The 13,738-nt window shown below is 39.5% G+C and overlaps 1 protein-coding gene across 1 annotated transcript in view; it reads left to right on the plus strand.

The window, feature by feature from the left end:
- CEP126 (centrosomal protein 126) overlaps positions 1-13,738 on the plus strand; it is a 36,369-nt gene that overhangs the window by 1,908 nt on the left and 20,723 nt on the right. Inside the window, exons 2-3 of the mRNA XM_052671397.1 lie at positions 10,452-10,596; positions 12,046-12,244. Of these exons, the coding sequence (XP_052527357.1) occupies positions 10,452-10,596; positions 12,046-12,244 (344 nt within the window). The remainder of the gene's footprint in view (positions 1-10,451; positions 10,597-12,045; positions 12,245-13,738) is intronic.

The following is a 13,738-nucleotide window of genomic DNA, read 5'->3' on the forward strand; positions in this document are numbered from 1 at the left end:
TAGTTTTATGGAACAGCACCACTGTAACACTGCTCTTCTCAGATGAACGCTATTTATCATATTACTGATCTTGATGTATGCGCTGATGGAAAAGCAAACAGCAGACAACCTGCATATTTTTGACAGATTGAAGTAGCTAAACTAATACATGTTGATATATAAATACATTTCCATATGAATTTCATTATGGCCTTAAGTGTATTACGCAGTATAAATCCAAGTTACCCAAGTGAGTCAGTTAAAAAATTAGAAAATTATTTCCATTTGTGATATTTGAGAATAAGTGTCATAAGCTGTTCAGATGGAAATCTGTGAGGACAAGTATTCTGCTAGCTATAAATGAGGTAGTTGTCAAATGTTAGAAAGGTATTAAGTGCATATAGTATTAATAAACTGTGATATATAATTCAAAACCAAGAGCATATATAGTGAAAAGTGATTTGGAATTTAAAAGTTGGTTGAAATTGAATATTTTTTCCTGAAAGTTATGCAGGTAGGAAGTGATTTGTCTTCTAATGGTTCAGCCATCAGGTTATGTCTCAACTCTGCTTATGAGCCAAGAGACACTATCTTTGTAACATATTGTAAAGGTGCTAGCTTTGATGATGGCTTCTCAAGGATTGTGTGACTTCCTTAAGCTCCGAGTTCTCACATGGCAGCACCTTAAATATGCTCTGGCAGGACTTATAGGCAAGTATCAAAAATTATTCTTGGCACTGCTCCCTTATATTCTCAAAACTGGAATTTCCTTTCAATGTTTTTTTTTTTTTCTTTCAACATATGCAGCATAGATGGGTACTGTGTGAAGTACAGCTATTTAATTGCTACTTCTAGCCTTCACACAGAATGGCTGCGGTTGGAAGAGACCTCTGGAGGCCATCTAGTCCAACCCCTGCTCAGGTTGCCTCAGAACAGGATGCTCAGGACCACATCCAGGTCCTTTGGAAGGTCTCCAAGAAGCAGACTTCACAGTCTCTCTGGGCAGCCTGTGCCAGTGCTCCATCACCTGTACAGCACAGAAGTGCTTCTGATTTTCAGAAGGATCCTGTTGTGTTTCGGTTTGTGACCATTGTCTCTTGTCCTGGCACTGGACACCACTGAAAAGAGTCTGGCTCTTCCTCTCTGCACCATCCCTTCAGGTATTACTGGACATTGATGAGATCCCCCAGAGCATGCTCACTTACAGGCTGAACAGGCTCAACTCAGCCTCTCCTCACAGGAGAAGTTCTCTAGTCCCCTCTTCATCCTGGAGGCTCTCCTCTAAACTCTCTGCAGGATGTCCATGTTTCTCCTGTACTGAGGAGTCCAGCACTTTACTGCAGGTGTGACTTCACCAATGCCAAGTAGAGCGGAAGGATCACCTCCTTCACCCTGCTGGCAGTACTTTGTCTAATGCTACACTGTTAGGGTTCTTTGCTGCAGAGGAACATTTCTGGCTCATATTCAGTTTAGTGTTCAGCAGGACATCCAGGACTTTTTCTGCTATTCTCCTTTCCAGCTGGATGCAATCCAGCATATACTTATGCCTGGGGTTGCTCATCCCCAGGTGCAGGATCTGTACTTCTTGTCAAACTTCATGAGATTTCTGTCAGCCCATTTCTCCAGCCTGCTGAGATCCTTCTGGATGGCAGCAGGACCCTCTCGCATATCAGCCACTCCTTCCAGTTTAGTGTCATTTGCAACCTTGCTTTGAGTACACTTTCCTCCATCAACCAGGCCATTTGTGAAGATGTCGCACAGGTCTGGATGCAGTACTGACTCCTGGGAAAAAGAAGTTAGTTTCCTGTGCCACTGTTAACCATCCTCTGCCCTCAACCATTCAGCCAGTTTTCAGCCCACCCTTCTGTCTGCACATCCAGCTCATATTTCAACAGCTCCTCTATAAGGATCTAATGGGAGACAGTATCTAGAGTCTTACTGTCTACCTTACTAGACTTATTGTCTTACTGGGTAGACAGTATCCACTGCTATCCCCTTATCTCCAAAGCTGGTCATTTGATCATAGAAGCTTGCAAAGTTGGTTGAGCATGACCAGATTTAAGGCCAGCCTTAAATTTACAAAGCCTCTCTTGAAAAGTAAAGCAGTGAATTTCCTCTAACAGACCTAGGAATTATGTAGCAGAACCTCTGCTCTGTTCTCAGTCTTGTTTTATGCACTTTTTAAGCTAATGAGAACTCCATATACAGACAGGATGCAGACTGAAGTCTTTTGTTTTCAAACAATACCTCTAAAATGCAACAGCCTCAACATTAAAAATGTTCAAATCCTAACAAGATGTGCTCAGTTAATTAATGTATTAGTGAAAAACAAAAGTTCACTTGCATATAAAAAAGCAGGTACTGTTTTGGAAAGCAAAATCTCAATAGAAAAATCAGATCTTCTTCAAGGTGAAGGCTTAAAGGAATCAGTGTTCATATCTATATCATATCTGATAGCATCAGTTTCTTTGCATCTTGAATTCTTGAATTTGTATTAACAGCAGCACTTCAATATTATGAACTAGCCAGATTACCTTTACACAAGTTTCCTGAGTAACAATAAAATCCTTCCTTTATTGTCTCACTAATTGTCTCACACATGAAGTTGCAATTTCAAGATCAGTTTAATAGTCAAACATCCTCTGTGGCAGTAGGTGACAGATATTGTTTAAATAACAGCATTCCAGAAATTAAGCTAGGTATGAAAGGGGGGGGAGACGAAATGAGACTGGTGAGAGATGAGCCTGGTGAGACAGTGCCAGGTTTGGATGCAGGGCTAACAGCTCAGGTGGAGTACTTCTACACCAGTGCACACAGCATGGCAACAAGCAGGAGGAGGTAGAAGCCATTATGTCGGACGTAATGGCTTACCTCTATGACTTAGATGCCTGTACTGAAATATGGTGGGAGCAGAATGAATTCCCCACAGTACAGGTGGAGAGAGTTAGAGACCTGCTACTCCACATGGACTGTCAAAAGCACATGAGGCCACATGCAATCCATCTGAGGATGCTGAGCTGGTGAACATGATTGCCAAGCTACTTCCCACCATCTGTCAGCAGTCCTGGTCAATCAGAGAGGCCCCAGAGGTTTAGAGGCTTACTAATGTGATCCTTATCTATAAAGGAGAATCTGGGGAATGACAGGCCTTTCAGCCTGACCTTGGTGCCAGGGAAGGTTATGGAACAGAGCATGCTGAGTGAAATCACACAACATGTGTGGGACGTCCGGATGATCAGGCCCAGCCAGCATAAGTTCATAGAAGTCAGGTCCTGCCTGACCAGTCTGATCTCCTTCTATGACCAGGTGACTCACCTGGTGGATGAGGGAAAGGCTGTTGATGTAGCCTGTCTAGACGTCAGCAAAGCACTGTCTCCACAGTATTCCTCTGGAGAAACTGGCAGCCTGTGGAGTGGGTAGGCACAGTCACTGCTGGATAAAAAGCTGGCTGGATGGCAGAGCTCAGAGATTGGTGATGGAATTAAATCCAGCTGGTGACCAGTCACGAATAGTGCTCCCCGTGGGTGGATATTGGGACCCATCCTGTTCAATATCTTTATTGATGATTTGGATGAGGGCATTGAGTGCACTCTCAGTAAGTTTGCGGATAACATCAAGTTGAGGGGAAGTGTTGACCTGCAGTGAGAGTAGGTGAGCCTTACAGAGGGATGTGGACAGGCTGGTTCAATGGGCTTGAGGCCAGAGGGTTGAAGTTCAACAAGAGCAGTTACTGAGTCCTGCACTTTGGTTTCAACAACCCCAGGCAGAGCTACTGGTTTGGGGAAGAGTGTCTGGAAAGCTGTTTGAAGGAAAAGGATCTATGAGTGTTGGTTGATGCTTGGTTAACATGAGCCAGCAGTGTGCCCAGGCACCCAAGAAGACCAGAGGCATCCTGGCTTATATCGGAAACAGTGTAGCCAGAATGACTGGGGAGGTGATTGTTCCTCTGTAATCAGTTCTGGCAAGGACACATCTTGTATACTATGCCCAGCTTTGGGTCCCTCACTGCAAGGAAGACACTGAGGCCATGGAGCGTGTCCAGAGTAGGGAGACAAAACTCATGAAGGGTCTGAAGCACAAATCTTATGAGGAACAGCTGAGGGAAATTTAGTCTGGAGAAGTGAACACTCGGGGGAGACTTTATTGCTTACTACAACTACCTGAAAGGAGATTATGGCGAGGTGGTGGTCAGCCTCTTCTCCCATAAAACGAGTGATAAGACAAGAGAGAATGGCCTCAAGTTGTGCCACGTTGAAGGGGAGGTTCAGGTTGGATATTAGGGAGAATTTCTTCTCTGAAAGAGTGGTGCAGCATTGGAACAGGCTGTCCAGAGAAGTGGGGGAGTCACTGTTCCTGGAGATGTTTCATTAAACAGTAGATGCAGTACTTAGGGACATGGTTTAGTGAGTATTGGTGGTAGGTGGGCAGTTAGACTGGGTGACCTTGGAGGCCTTTTCCAGCCTTAATGATTTCACTATTCTATGAAATATGAGGCACTGCCTAAGCACATTCTTGATACAGATGAATAGAGTATCGTATTTTGTGTTCGTTCACCTCAGTGCATTTTAAATACCAGCTGTCACCCTGTTGGAAGTGCAGCATCCTGCTGTTACTGCTCAGTGCTAAATGTGTGTTGAGTTTCACTGTGGTGTTACTGGTTGCAGGTAGATGGTAGGTTCAGGAAACACAAAATCTCCTGTGATTGTCTGCGTGCATTTTTAAACTTTACAGTCAGCTGCCCTGGCTGTTTTGCATTACCTTGAATCTGAATAACTAATCCATCTGCTGTAACTGGGGAAGGAAATATTTTCCAAGTTTGTATCAGTTTTCAATCTATTCACTGCTTCTTTTTTTGTTAAAGAAAGAGAAGAATAAAAACATATATGCACAAGCTTTGTGCTCCACCTACTGGCTGATTATCACTGATTATTTAAATTATTCATCAACATCTTTCTTTGAGAGAAGACAAAAAGCAGGCTAGTGCAAGAGACAGGAGAAACATGTTAGCACTTGGTAAACAGAGAAGGAAGAGTATTAAGAATTCGGTGCTGCCTTCTACATTAGAATGAAAATTCAGAAGGCAGTAGTGACTGTAACCACACAGACCTCTAATCCAGAATTGCTACTGCTGGTTGCCAGCCACAGGACTGTACTGTCTTTTCTCTGCCTGAACTTTTCTTGACCTTCCCAGACCTTTGTTTTCCTTGATTTAGGGATAATAGCAATTTCTCTAGTTTGATCAGGTGCCAGTGGCTAATTTATTTTCTGTTCTTTATCCTTTTATTGTATGATCATAGTTTTACATAGGCAGCAGTTACAGGCTATAATCCTATGTAGAATGGAATATTTATGACTAATGTATCGACGCAGAGTAGTCCAAGCCTGGTACAAGAGCAGAGGTCTTGAGAACTGGAGGCACAGAGTGTGGCAAAGAGAAGTGCAAGCACGGATGATAGTGGACAGAATGCAGGTCTGGTACTGAAGACCCCTTAGCTATAAACAACTCACCACTAGTCTGTTAAGGAGGTGCAGACCTGGATCTGACAAAACTGGCTGTAACAAAGAGAACAACGAAGTGGCATGTAAATTAATGTTAAAGGCACCCTGTGTGAAATATTTGGATGGACTGTGAACCTGTGGATCTGTTAAAGAAGAGCAAAGGTGTAAAAGTGTGGTAGGAAGCATAAAAATGACTCCAAGGGGGTCCTGAGGTGAGAAAGAAGAAAACATGAATATGAACATCTCATAGCTTCTGAAGAAGGGATTCCAGATGCTGACAACTCACTGAAACACACCAAGACCATCAGAATGCAATTACCAGTATTGGGACCCAGAAGAGCACTGGAAGAATGAGCATATCAGAAAAAGGAGGAGAAAATAAGAGTACAAATAAAACTATAAACTATTATACTATATTGAGGCTTTCTTCAGCTAGAAATATTCCAGAATAATATTTATTTTTCTGTGACAATTAGACCTGTTTAGTCCTTTAAGACGTGAATTTTGCTAACAACAACAAAAATCTTGGCTTTATGTGAGGAGTGTTTCCTTTTTGCTAGTAAATATGATTTGGAGTGGAACAAATTGCTGGGTAGTGTGGTCAATTCTGCTGTGAACCATTAGGGCATTTTGGAAGACAGCTTTCTGTGAGCCCTCAGGGTTGATCTTTCTGAAGCCCTTACAGCAATTTTGGGCAGTCCTTATTCAGCACACGATAATCAGAGGAGATGAGGAAATACAATTAATCTATGTTCCTATGGTCCTGGTAAGTATTTCACTTGAGATTTAGAGTGTAACACCCCATTTTGCCCTTTTCTTGATCTTGCCGTAGTCATCATCAACTGTATGCATACCCATCTACATCAATTTTAAAATTAACATGCACTGATCTGCAAAGAAGCTATGGCAGTGAGTAATTGTATCCCAATGAATATCATCTCGGCATCAAACAGCTCATTTCATAGCATTCCATGTGCACTGTGCAGAAATAAGCATTTAGGTAGTAATAAGCATTCAGTCCACCTGCAAATGTAGCATCCATCACTTCACTGTGAAGATAAGTTAGTTACATTAACAAGGAAATAGTTTCACCATCTGGTTATACTGGTTTTAGCTTGAAAATACCTTCCACGTAATGTCTGTGTATGCGAAACTGCTAAATCTTTTAAGCTTTATATTCCACATTTGCTATAAACATTTGGGCAGCCATTGCAGAAATTGCTGCACCACTGGGTTGTTAATAGGACAGAAAAAAACAGGTTAAAAGAACACCAGTCAGGAAATTCTTGTGGTAACTCCTCATCTTAAAGCCACTTTCTTTTGCCAGTGTTACCTAAGCTGGTGGCTTAAGGCAAGTAGATGAACAAACATTTGTTTTGCAGTACTTTCCTGTAAGATGTCACTGTGCATTTGTAGAATTATTTCTTTTACATAATGCACCTGGATTTCCCAACTTACATTCTGTGAGGTCAAGAAGTTAATGACACAGACTTCATAGAATATCTCTAATGCATTTCTGCCTCGTGTCTTTCTCCAAGCCAAACAGAGATCATGATGAGTAGTGGTGATTCCAAATATAAGGAATGTGAAACAGTGCAGCTATGTCATATTCCAGAATCCTTTAAAAAAAATCAATAGTGAAAGACTCTGTCAGAATTTACTCATTCCTTTTTGGAGTTATACTCTGGAATTATTCCAGGCACAAAGTTGTATAATTTCCCACATCTGAATTTAACTGCTACAGTTCAACTGAAGGCCTTAGTGAGCAACTTCTGGAAAAATTAAGGAGATGTAGAAGAATGTTTTTAAAATACTTCCTAGGATAAGCAAATCTGTTTCTTCTATTGTGATTTTCCTATATTTTCAGTCAGGATAAGGGGTTTCAATAGTGTAGATTTCTGTATTTACCATTAGTGAATATCAGAATACTAAAAGTTGACAGTAAATTCTAGTTCTAGTACTGAAATTTCTGGAGTGTATGAACAATTAAAGCTCCTGTGAAGCTTGAACCAAATTGTTGTGTCCTTTATGCTTGTATTTCTCTGCAGATTTGGTCTGTTCTTGGATAACTGCTGTTAGGGCCTCATGCCATGCTTCAAGTCAAATCAGTCCACCTTGCTGGAAGATCATATATAACAACCTCTTGTTCTCCTCATCATAGGAGGAGAGTGTTAAGTGCATTTATAATTATAGCCATGGTATCAGAAAAGCAAATATGTGACTTCAGGTTTGAGTAGCTGCATGGAATCTCTTCACAGTGCTTTTCCAATTTTATAGGAGTGCATCTTTTGTCATCACTTTCTACTAACGAAATGCAATAATTGGTCCACAAAACTGGGAGATTTGGTTTTAGTTTCAGTGTGTTTTGACAACCAGACCTACAGAAATTTTCAAAATAGCAGAAATGTCTGCTACGCTTTGTCTTTCAAGTGCACTAAAGAGGATCTGCCTGTAAAAGGGAGTATTTGGGAATTAGTTGTTGGCTCTTTTCCTTTTTTTTTTTTTTTTTTTTTTTTTTGTGCAATTACAGCCTTTAAGCTTCTAAAAACAAAAAGTACCTGTTTCAAATTATTTTTCTGTTTGTTTTCCCAGTTCAAACTTTTTCCCTTGGAAGAAAAAGGAAGAATAAATAAAAAAGCCTGAGTCACAGAGTAGCTCTGTTGTAGTGATCCCTGCATGGCAGACTTTGTAGAGGTTGAATTTGATAAGTTATGTGTTTATGTAATAGTTTGCCTATGCAGGCACTGTGCCAATAAGGTTACAGGTAGAGGGTAGATTTCACTCAAGGAGCCAATGTAAGTTTGTCAGCAAAAGCTGATGCATTTGTCAGCAGGAATGAAAATTCCACATTCATCAAGCTTGTGCCTACAGGAGGTAAGCTTTGTGGTGATGCTTGTTTTCAACTGGATCCTGCTTTGCTTTCCAGTCAGCAGAAGGACACATTTTAAGCATGTATGGTATTGAGAACCGAGAGGATCAATTAGAGCTTTGGATCCCATTCTGTCCTACTGAACTGACTGTCTTTCCCAACCATTGGATGTCAGTACAATTCCTACATATTTCTAGGTTAAAGCTCTTGCTCTTGTGTCCTGCTTCTGGATAACAACTCTTAAGCTCTTGAAAGTTACAGACACACAGTAGTTGAAGTTCATCATCCTGTTTGTTTGCCCACTGTTACACATTTATGTGGTAATGTAAGGAATGTGGTGAAAGTGACATCAGTGATGAGCTGAATGAGCCTGCATGTTAATTCCCATATAAGAAATCATTACATCTCTGGCTGAAGCTAAGAAAATAAAAATATTATAGTGCATTTCTTTTGTCACCCACCGTCCCATTTAGGTTCATATTGACTATAATAATTCAGTTGTGTTGAGGTTTGTAGCATTTAATTCATGGACAAGCTTTTGTTCAAACACCACCAGATAATAGGCAAGTTGCTGATATTATTGCAAATGTAATTAGAAAGCATAAATATCATCTAATTTTTCTTCTTAAATACAGAGCCTTTGAAGAAAGACAGAAGCAAAAAGAAGAAAAAGAACGAAGATTTAGAGAACAAGTCTTGCAACAAAGGAAAATCAAATTTTGGGAAACAACTGAGAAGTTTCAGCGTGCTCGTCTTCCTGCTTCCCAACACAAGCAGATAGGTTTGTAAATGAAAATGTTCATTGTTCACAGTATAGTGTGTTGTTTATTTTTTAATTAATAGAACTTTATTGAAACCAAATAGAACAATCAACTTCACTCAAATTCATTGAATTAATTAGTGTCAGCAGAACATAACTGACAAGAAGCACGGATTTGATATGTATGACAACAGTGGGTAAAACAAATGAAGTAATAAGGGCTGGTGTTTTCTTTTTTTCTAAAAACTGAGATATTTCACTCCATTCCAATCGCAGCATGCAATCATCTCCCAGAGGTATTGCAGCTCCCTTTTTTTTCTCCGCTTGTTTTGCTGCAGGGTCTTTATTGCTTATAACACTGTAATTTCAGAGTTTTGTGTAAGATGTTAGAAGTCATTGTGAGTTATTCGGATGGTTCCCTATTTGAAGCCCTGAATACAAAATATTCAAGCATATGCCTTTTGTTTATCATTAGGAAAAGGCAGTCCTAGTGTATATTAATGTATTATATAACTTTTGCTGAATTAGTCAGCTTTTTGAGCTGTACTTTCACTGCTGGAAAGAAGTGATCACTGCAACTCAATTCCTGCTTTCTTCGTTGGAATGAGTGCAGATTGGCAGGAGTTCTGAATAGCTTCAGCCAAGTCTGACTTCCAGTCAACTTTCCAGTGTTGAAACTCTGAAGATATGGTATAATACTTAGTAATTCTTCAACTCCAGTTGGAGGATTTACTCCTCCAACTGCAGTTGTGCCAGCTGTGAGGTAACGTCTCTGACTTCAAGATCAAATGTCAGAATAAAATAACAAAACAGGACAGTACTGTTTTAGGGCTTCTTCGGAGCTCTCCTCACAGACTAGACTGTGTAGCAACATGATGAATCACAATCTTTTTGTTGGTTTTCTTAATAGTAATTCTGTCTCTGCCCCTTTCTGTCTTACCTTTCTTTATTTGTAAGAAGCAACACCTTGGGCCAATCTGGACTTTTTCTTTCCCCACTGCTTCAATTCCTAAGTCACAATTTGGCCTCTGTAAAATGCTTGCAAGCCATAACTTTGGCTTAGTGAATGACCGTAATAATCATGGTGTAAAAACAAAGTTAGTGCTGGATATTTTAACCACCTACTTTCTCAGTTGTGTAGTCTAAAACCAAATATCAGAACTGCTGAATAAATTCATTACTATAAAGATTTAAACAGACTGTACCTTGTTTCACAGAAACTAGAGATGTTCCAGCATGCCTAACAATGATAAAACCCTGAGTTTATTGTAACAGTCTGAATTTAGGCTCTCCAAACTTAAGAATTTTAACCAAAACATCATGGTAAAATATTCTAATTTCAAGATTTTTTTCCAATTTGTTTTTTTCTGTTAATACCTCCAGTCCAGACAAAAGCAGCTTTTCAGTTAAAGGAAGCTCTTGAACAAATTAAAGGATCAGTTTTAACATCAGGATTGTGCTTGCCAAGCAGAAATAAAACTGCCTGCAGGTAAGCATAAACATTTACTATGATGATCAACAGAAGTAAGTTGCCTACTGTGTTCGAAAAACAGCAGATGATTACTGCCTCTGTGGAAAGGAAGTGCTTCTGTGGACTGTTCCAATGAAAATATTATGAAACATCGTTAAGTTGTTTGCATCCACTACATAAAATAGCAGAAGAGCTGATGACACAAATCTTTTCTCTTCAGGGGAATTTTGGGAATGGGCAGGGTGAACCTAGTCCACATTCAGTTATGCCTGATTCAGACTGCCATTGTCACCAAGCTATTCTATGAAGAATAAAGCATTCTGTCAGGTTGCTTTCTTATTCTCATCCTGATTTTACTCTTTGGACTCAAAGATAGTGCAGTTTGCATATAACAATTTACCCTGTAATTTCTTCTTACATCACGCACCATTTGAAATCAATACTTCGCTCTCCCTGAGCACTTTTTCTAAGATGCATTGCCTTATCACAGAATCATAGAATATCCCAAGTTGGAAGGGACCCATAAGGATCACCAAATCCAACTCCTGCATTTTCTATTCACTAAAGGTACTTGTTTCTTGGTTTTGTCATTCTTGATAGCTGCCTAGTTTTTGCCTGTCATTTTCTAGGACTCAATTCCTATTCCTAGTGATCTTACCCAGCCTTGTTCCAGTTCTGTCCACATTTTGTTCTTGAATGTATCTTGCTATAGATTTCCTGCTTTCCCAGTCTCTGACTGCACATTTACTTGTCATTTGGTTTCCCATGCATCTTGGTTTTAATTCCCAGTGTCAGCCAGACCTACGGTTCTAGATAATTCTCAACCTCTGTAAACCTATGATTTCCACAATCCTCATCTGAGCTCACCTTGACCACAGTACCCATCTACAGTAGTTACTCTGCGGACTTTTATTTCAGGTAGCAAATACCTTAATGTCACACATTAATGCCATTGCAGGTTATCAGTAGAGTTGGGCTCTTCAGATACAGTTAAGCCTTTTTGCTATTTGAAGTAAGGGAATGTCTGACAGCATCAGTATATAGTCATCTTCTATATAAACCAGCCACGTGTAAGAAAAAAAAAAAAAATTCAAGAAGAAAGGCCATTTTCCTTCTTAAAAGAAACAAAAACAAAAACAAAACCAAAAGACTTCCACATTCCAGTCCTGCAGATGACCAAACTGTTGGCTGACATTTTCCAGACTAATTCAGCCTGAGGCAGTCACCCAACAATCCAATCACAACTCTGACAATTTATAAATTAGAGAAGATTTAAAATGGAAAGTGCTGGACAGTTTTAACACAGGACAGTACAAACAGCACCACTTGGAGTTACACGTAGTTCCGCTGTCCTTCACATGCCAGGCATTTATTGATGATGTTTACTTTTGGAAAGCAACGTACTTGAAAGTGTATAGTTGGCACATAGAAATAAGCCAAAGTAATAATTTTTTCACTTTCATCAAGAACCATAGATGACACTTCATACTCATCGGCATCAAGGAAGGATTATTCACATCAGGAGCAGATTTCAGCAATGGTTGGCGTGGACAAAACAATGCAGGAGAGCAGCAGAACAAGTGTGGATAATAACCGACTTCTATTCCAGAAAAATCTGAAAGAAATGCAGCAGCAGCTTGAAAAACAGCGTCTCAGCAACTTGGAGGTATGATATTTTTATCTGGCTTATTAAAGAATGCTTTTTAAATATAATGTGAACTTTCTTGAATGGAATAAAAATGAGAGCTGTTAAGCACAACTTAACAATTCGAGCGCTCTGCACCTTCTGTACCAATAGATAATTCATAGCATGACTTTGCAAATACTCAGTGAGAATTCAGAAGTCTTTAAAAATGTTTGTAAGGATTTTTCCATGAATACCTCAAAGATGTCAGTCATGCTGTCTTTTTCTAAGAACCTAAGATTTGTATATCAGAATTCCTGGCTCTGGAGTAGCTGCCAGGCTTTAGTCTGTACAGGGTCCTCTGGTGGCTCCAACCTTAAATTGGCAGCTTCCACTAACTCACATAAGTTTCTGCTTTGCTGGTTGCTACAGTGCTGTAGCAATACAACTATGGTAGATCAAAGGTTGAGTTAATTATTTTTCTTTCCCAGTGATCAGTGGTGATTTCCTGTGCATTCACTTAATGTCTCTTGGGATTCTATGTCTATTATTGTCATCTTTGGTACAGACGCAGGTGCTCTTGTAAAAAGCCCAGAATACTCCTTAACTTTGTGCCCATGTTCACTTTTAGAATGCAAATCAATTTCAAAAGCTACTTTAGAAATACAGTGAAAATCAAGAATATATGAGATTCAAAATAATTTCTTTCAGCTGTGCTTTTAAGTGTGACTTTAGGTCAGTCAATGTTGTCTTTGATTTTGGAAGTATTTTCTTTAATGTTACTTTTTTTTCTTTTTTTTTTTCCAAAAACAAGTATATAAGTTTGATCTCACTCATATTTCTATAATATTATCTACTGGTGCATGGATTTGTGGACCTGAAATCACCTTAACATAATGAGGAGCAATCATTTTTACATTGACAATGGCTGGAGATGTGGGATCTTTAGTAGCAACAGAGCAAGGGCTTTTCCTTTTAATGCATCTGTATGGAAAACTTTTGAAGAACTGAGTGCAGCTCTTATATTTGGAGTTCTCTGATCTTGGCCTTTCCAAGCACATTGTACCCACTTTGTTCCAATGGGTGTTTGTGAGAACCTTGAGAAGGTGATGGCCAATAGAGAAAATCTCACTCAGCTGGAGTAGACTTCAGAAAAGTTGAAGAGGCAGATGGTACAGTTTGTACTAGAAAAGCTATTGATTAATGCTCATTCTTATGCTCTGTAATCAGCTTTAGACACAGAATGTAATATAGGAATTCACAAATTAATGTGTTTTCAAATTTGTGTATTTTTGGAAATGCTTTGATCCTATCCAAAGTGTTGCTGTTTTTTTCAGAATTTATTTTTTCTAGCACCACTAGGGGTTGCTCAGCTTCTTCCCTCTGACAAATAGTTTCAAGTTCTATCTACTTATACTTGAAACGTTTGTGCTTTCTTTAAATTTCATGTTTTGGAATCTGATTAGAAAAATAGTCAAGAAAGCTGTTGTCATTTTTCTAACGTCTGAGGTTTGGATGTGTAATAGTGGGACTGGG

The sequence above is a fragment of the Tympanuchus pallidicinctus genome, unplaced genomic scaffold (assembly GCF_026119805.1).
Source record: "Tympanuchus pallidicinctus isolate F22 unplaced genomic scaffold, pur_lepc_1.0 scaffold11, whole genome shotgun sequence".
Classification (NCBI taxonomy): domain Eukaryota; kingdom Metazoa; phylum Chordata; class Aves; order Galliformes; family Phasianidae; genus Tympanuchus; species Tympanuchus pallidicinctus.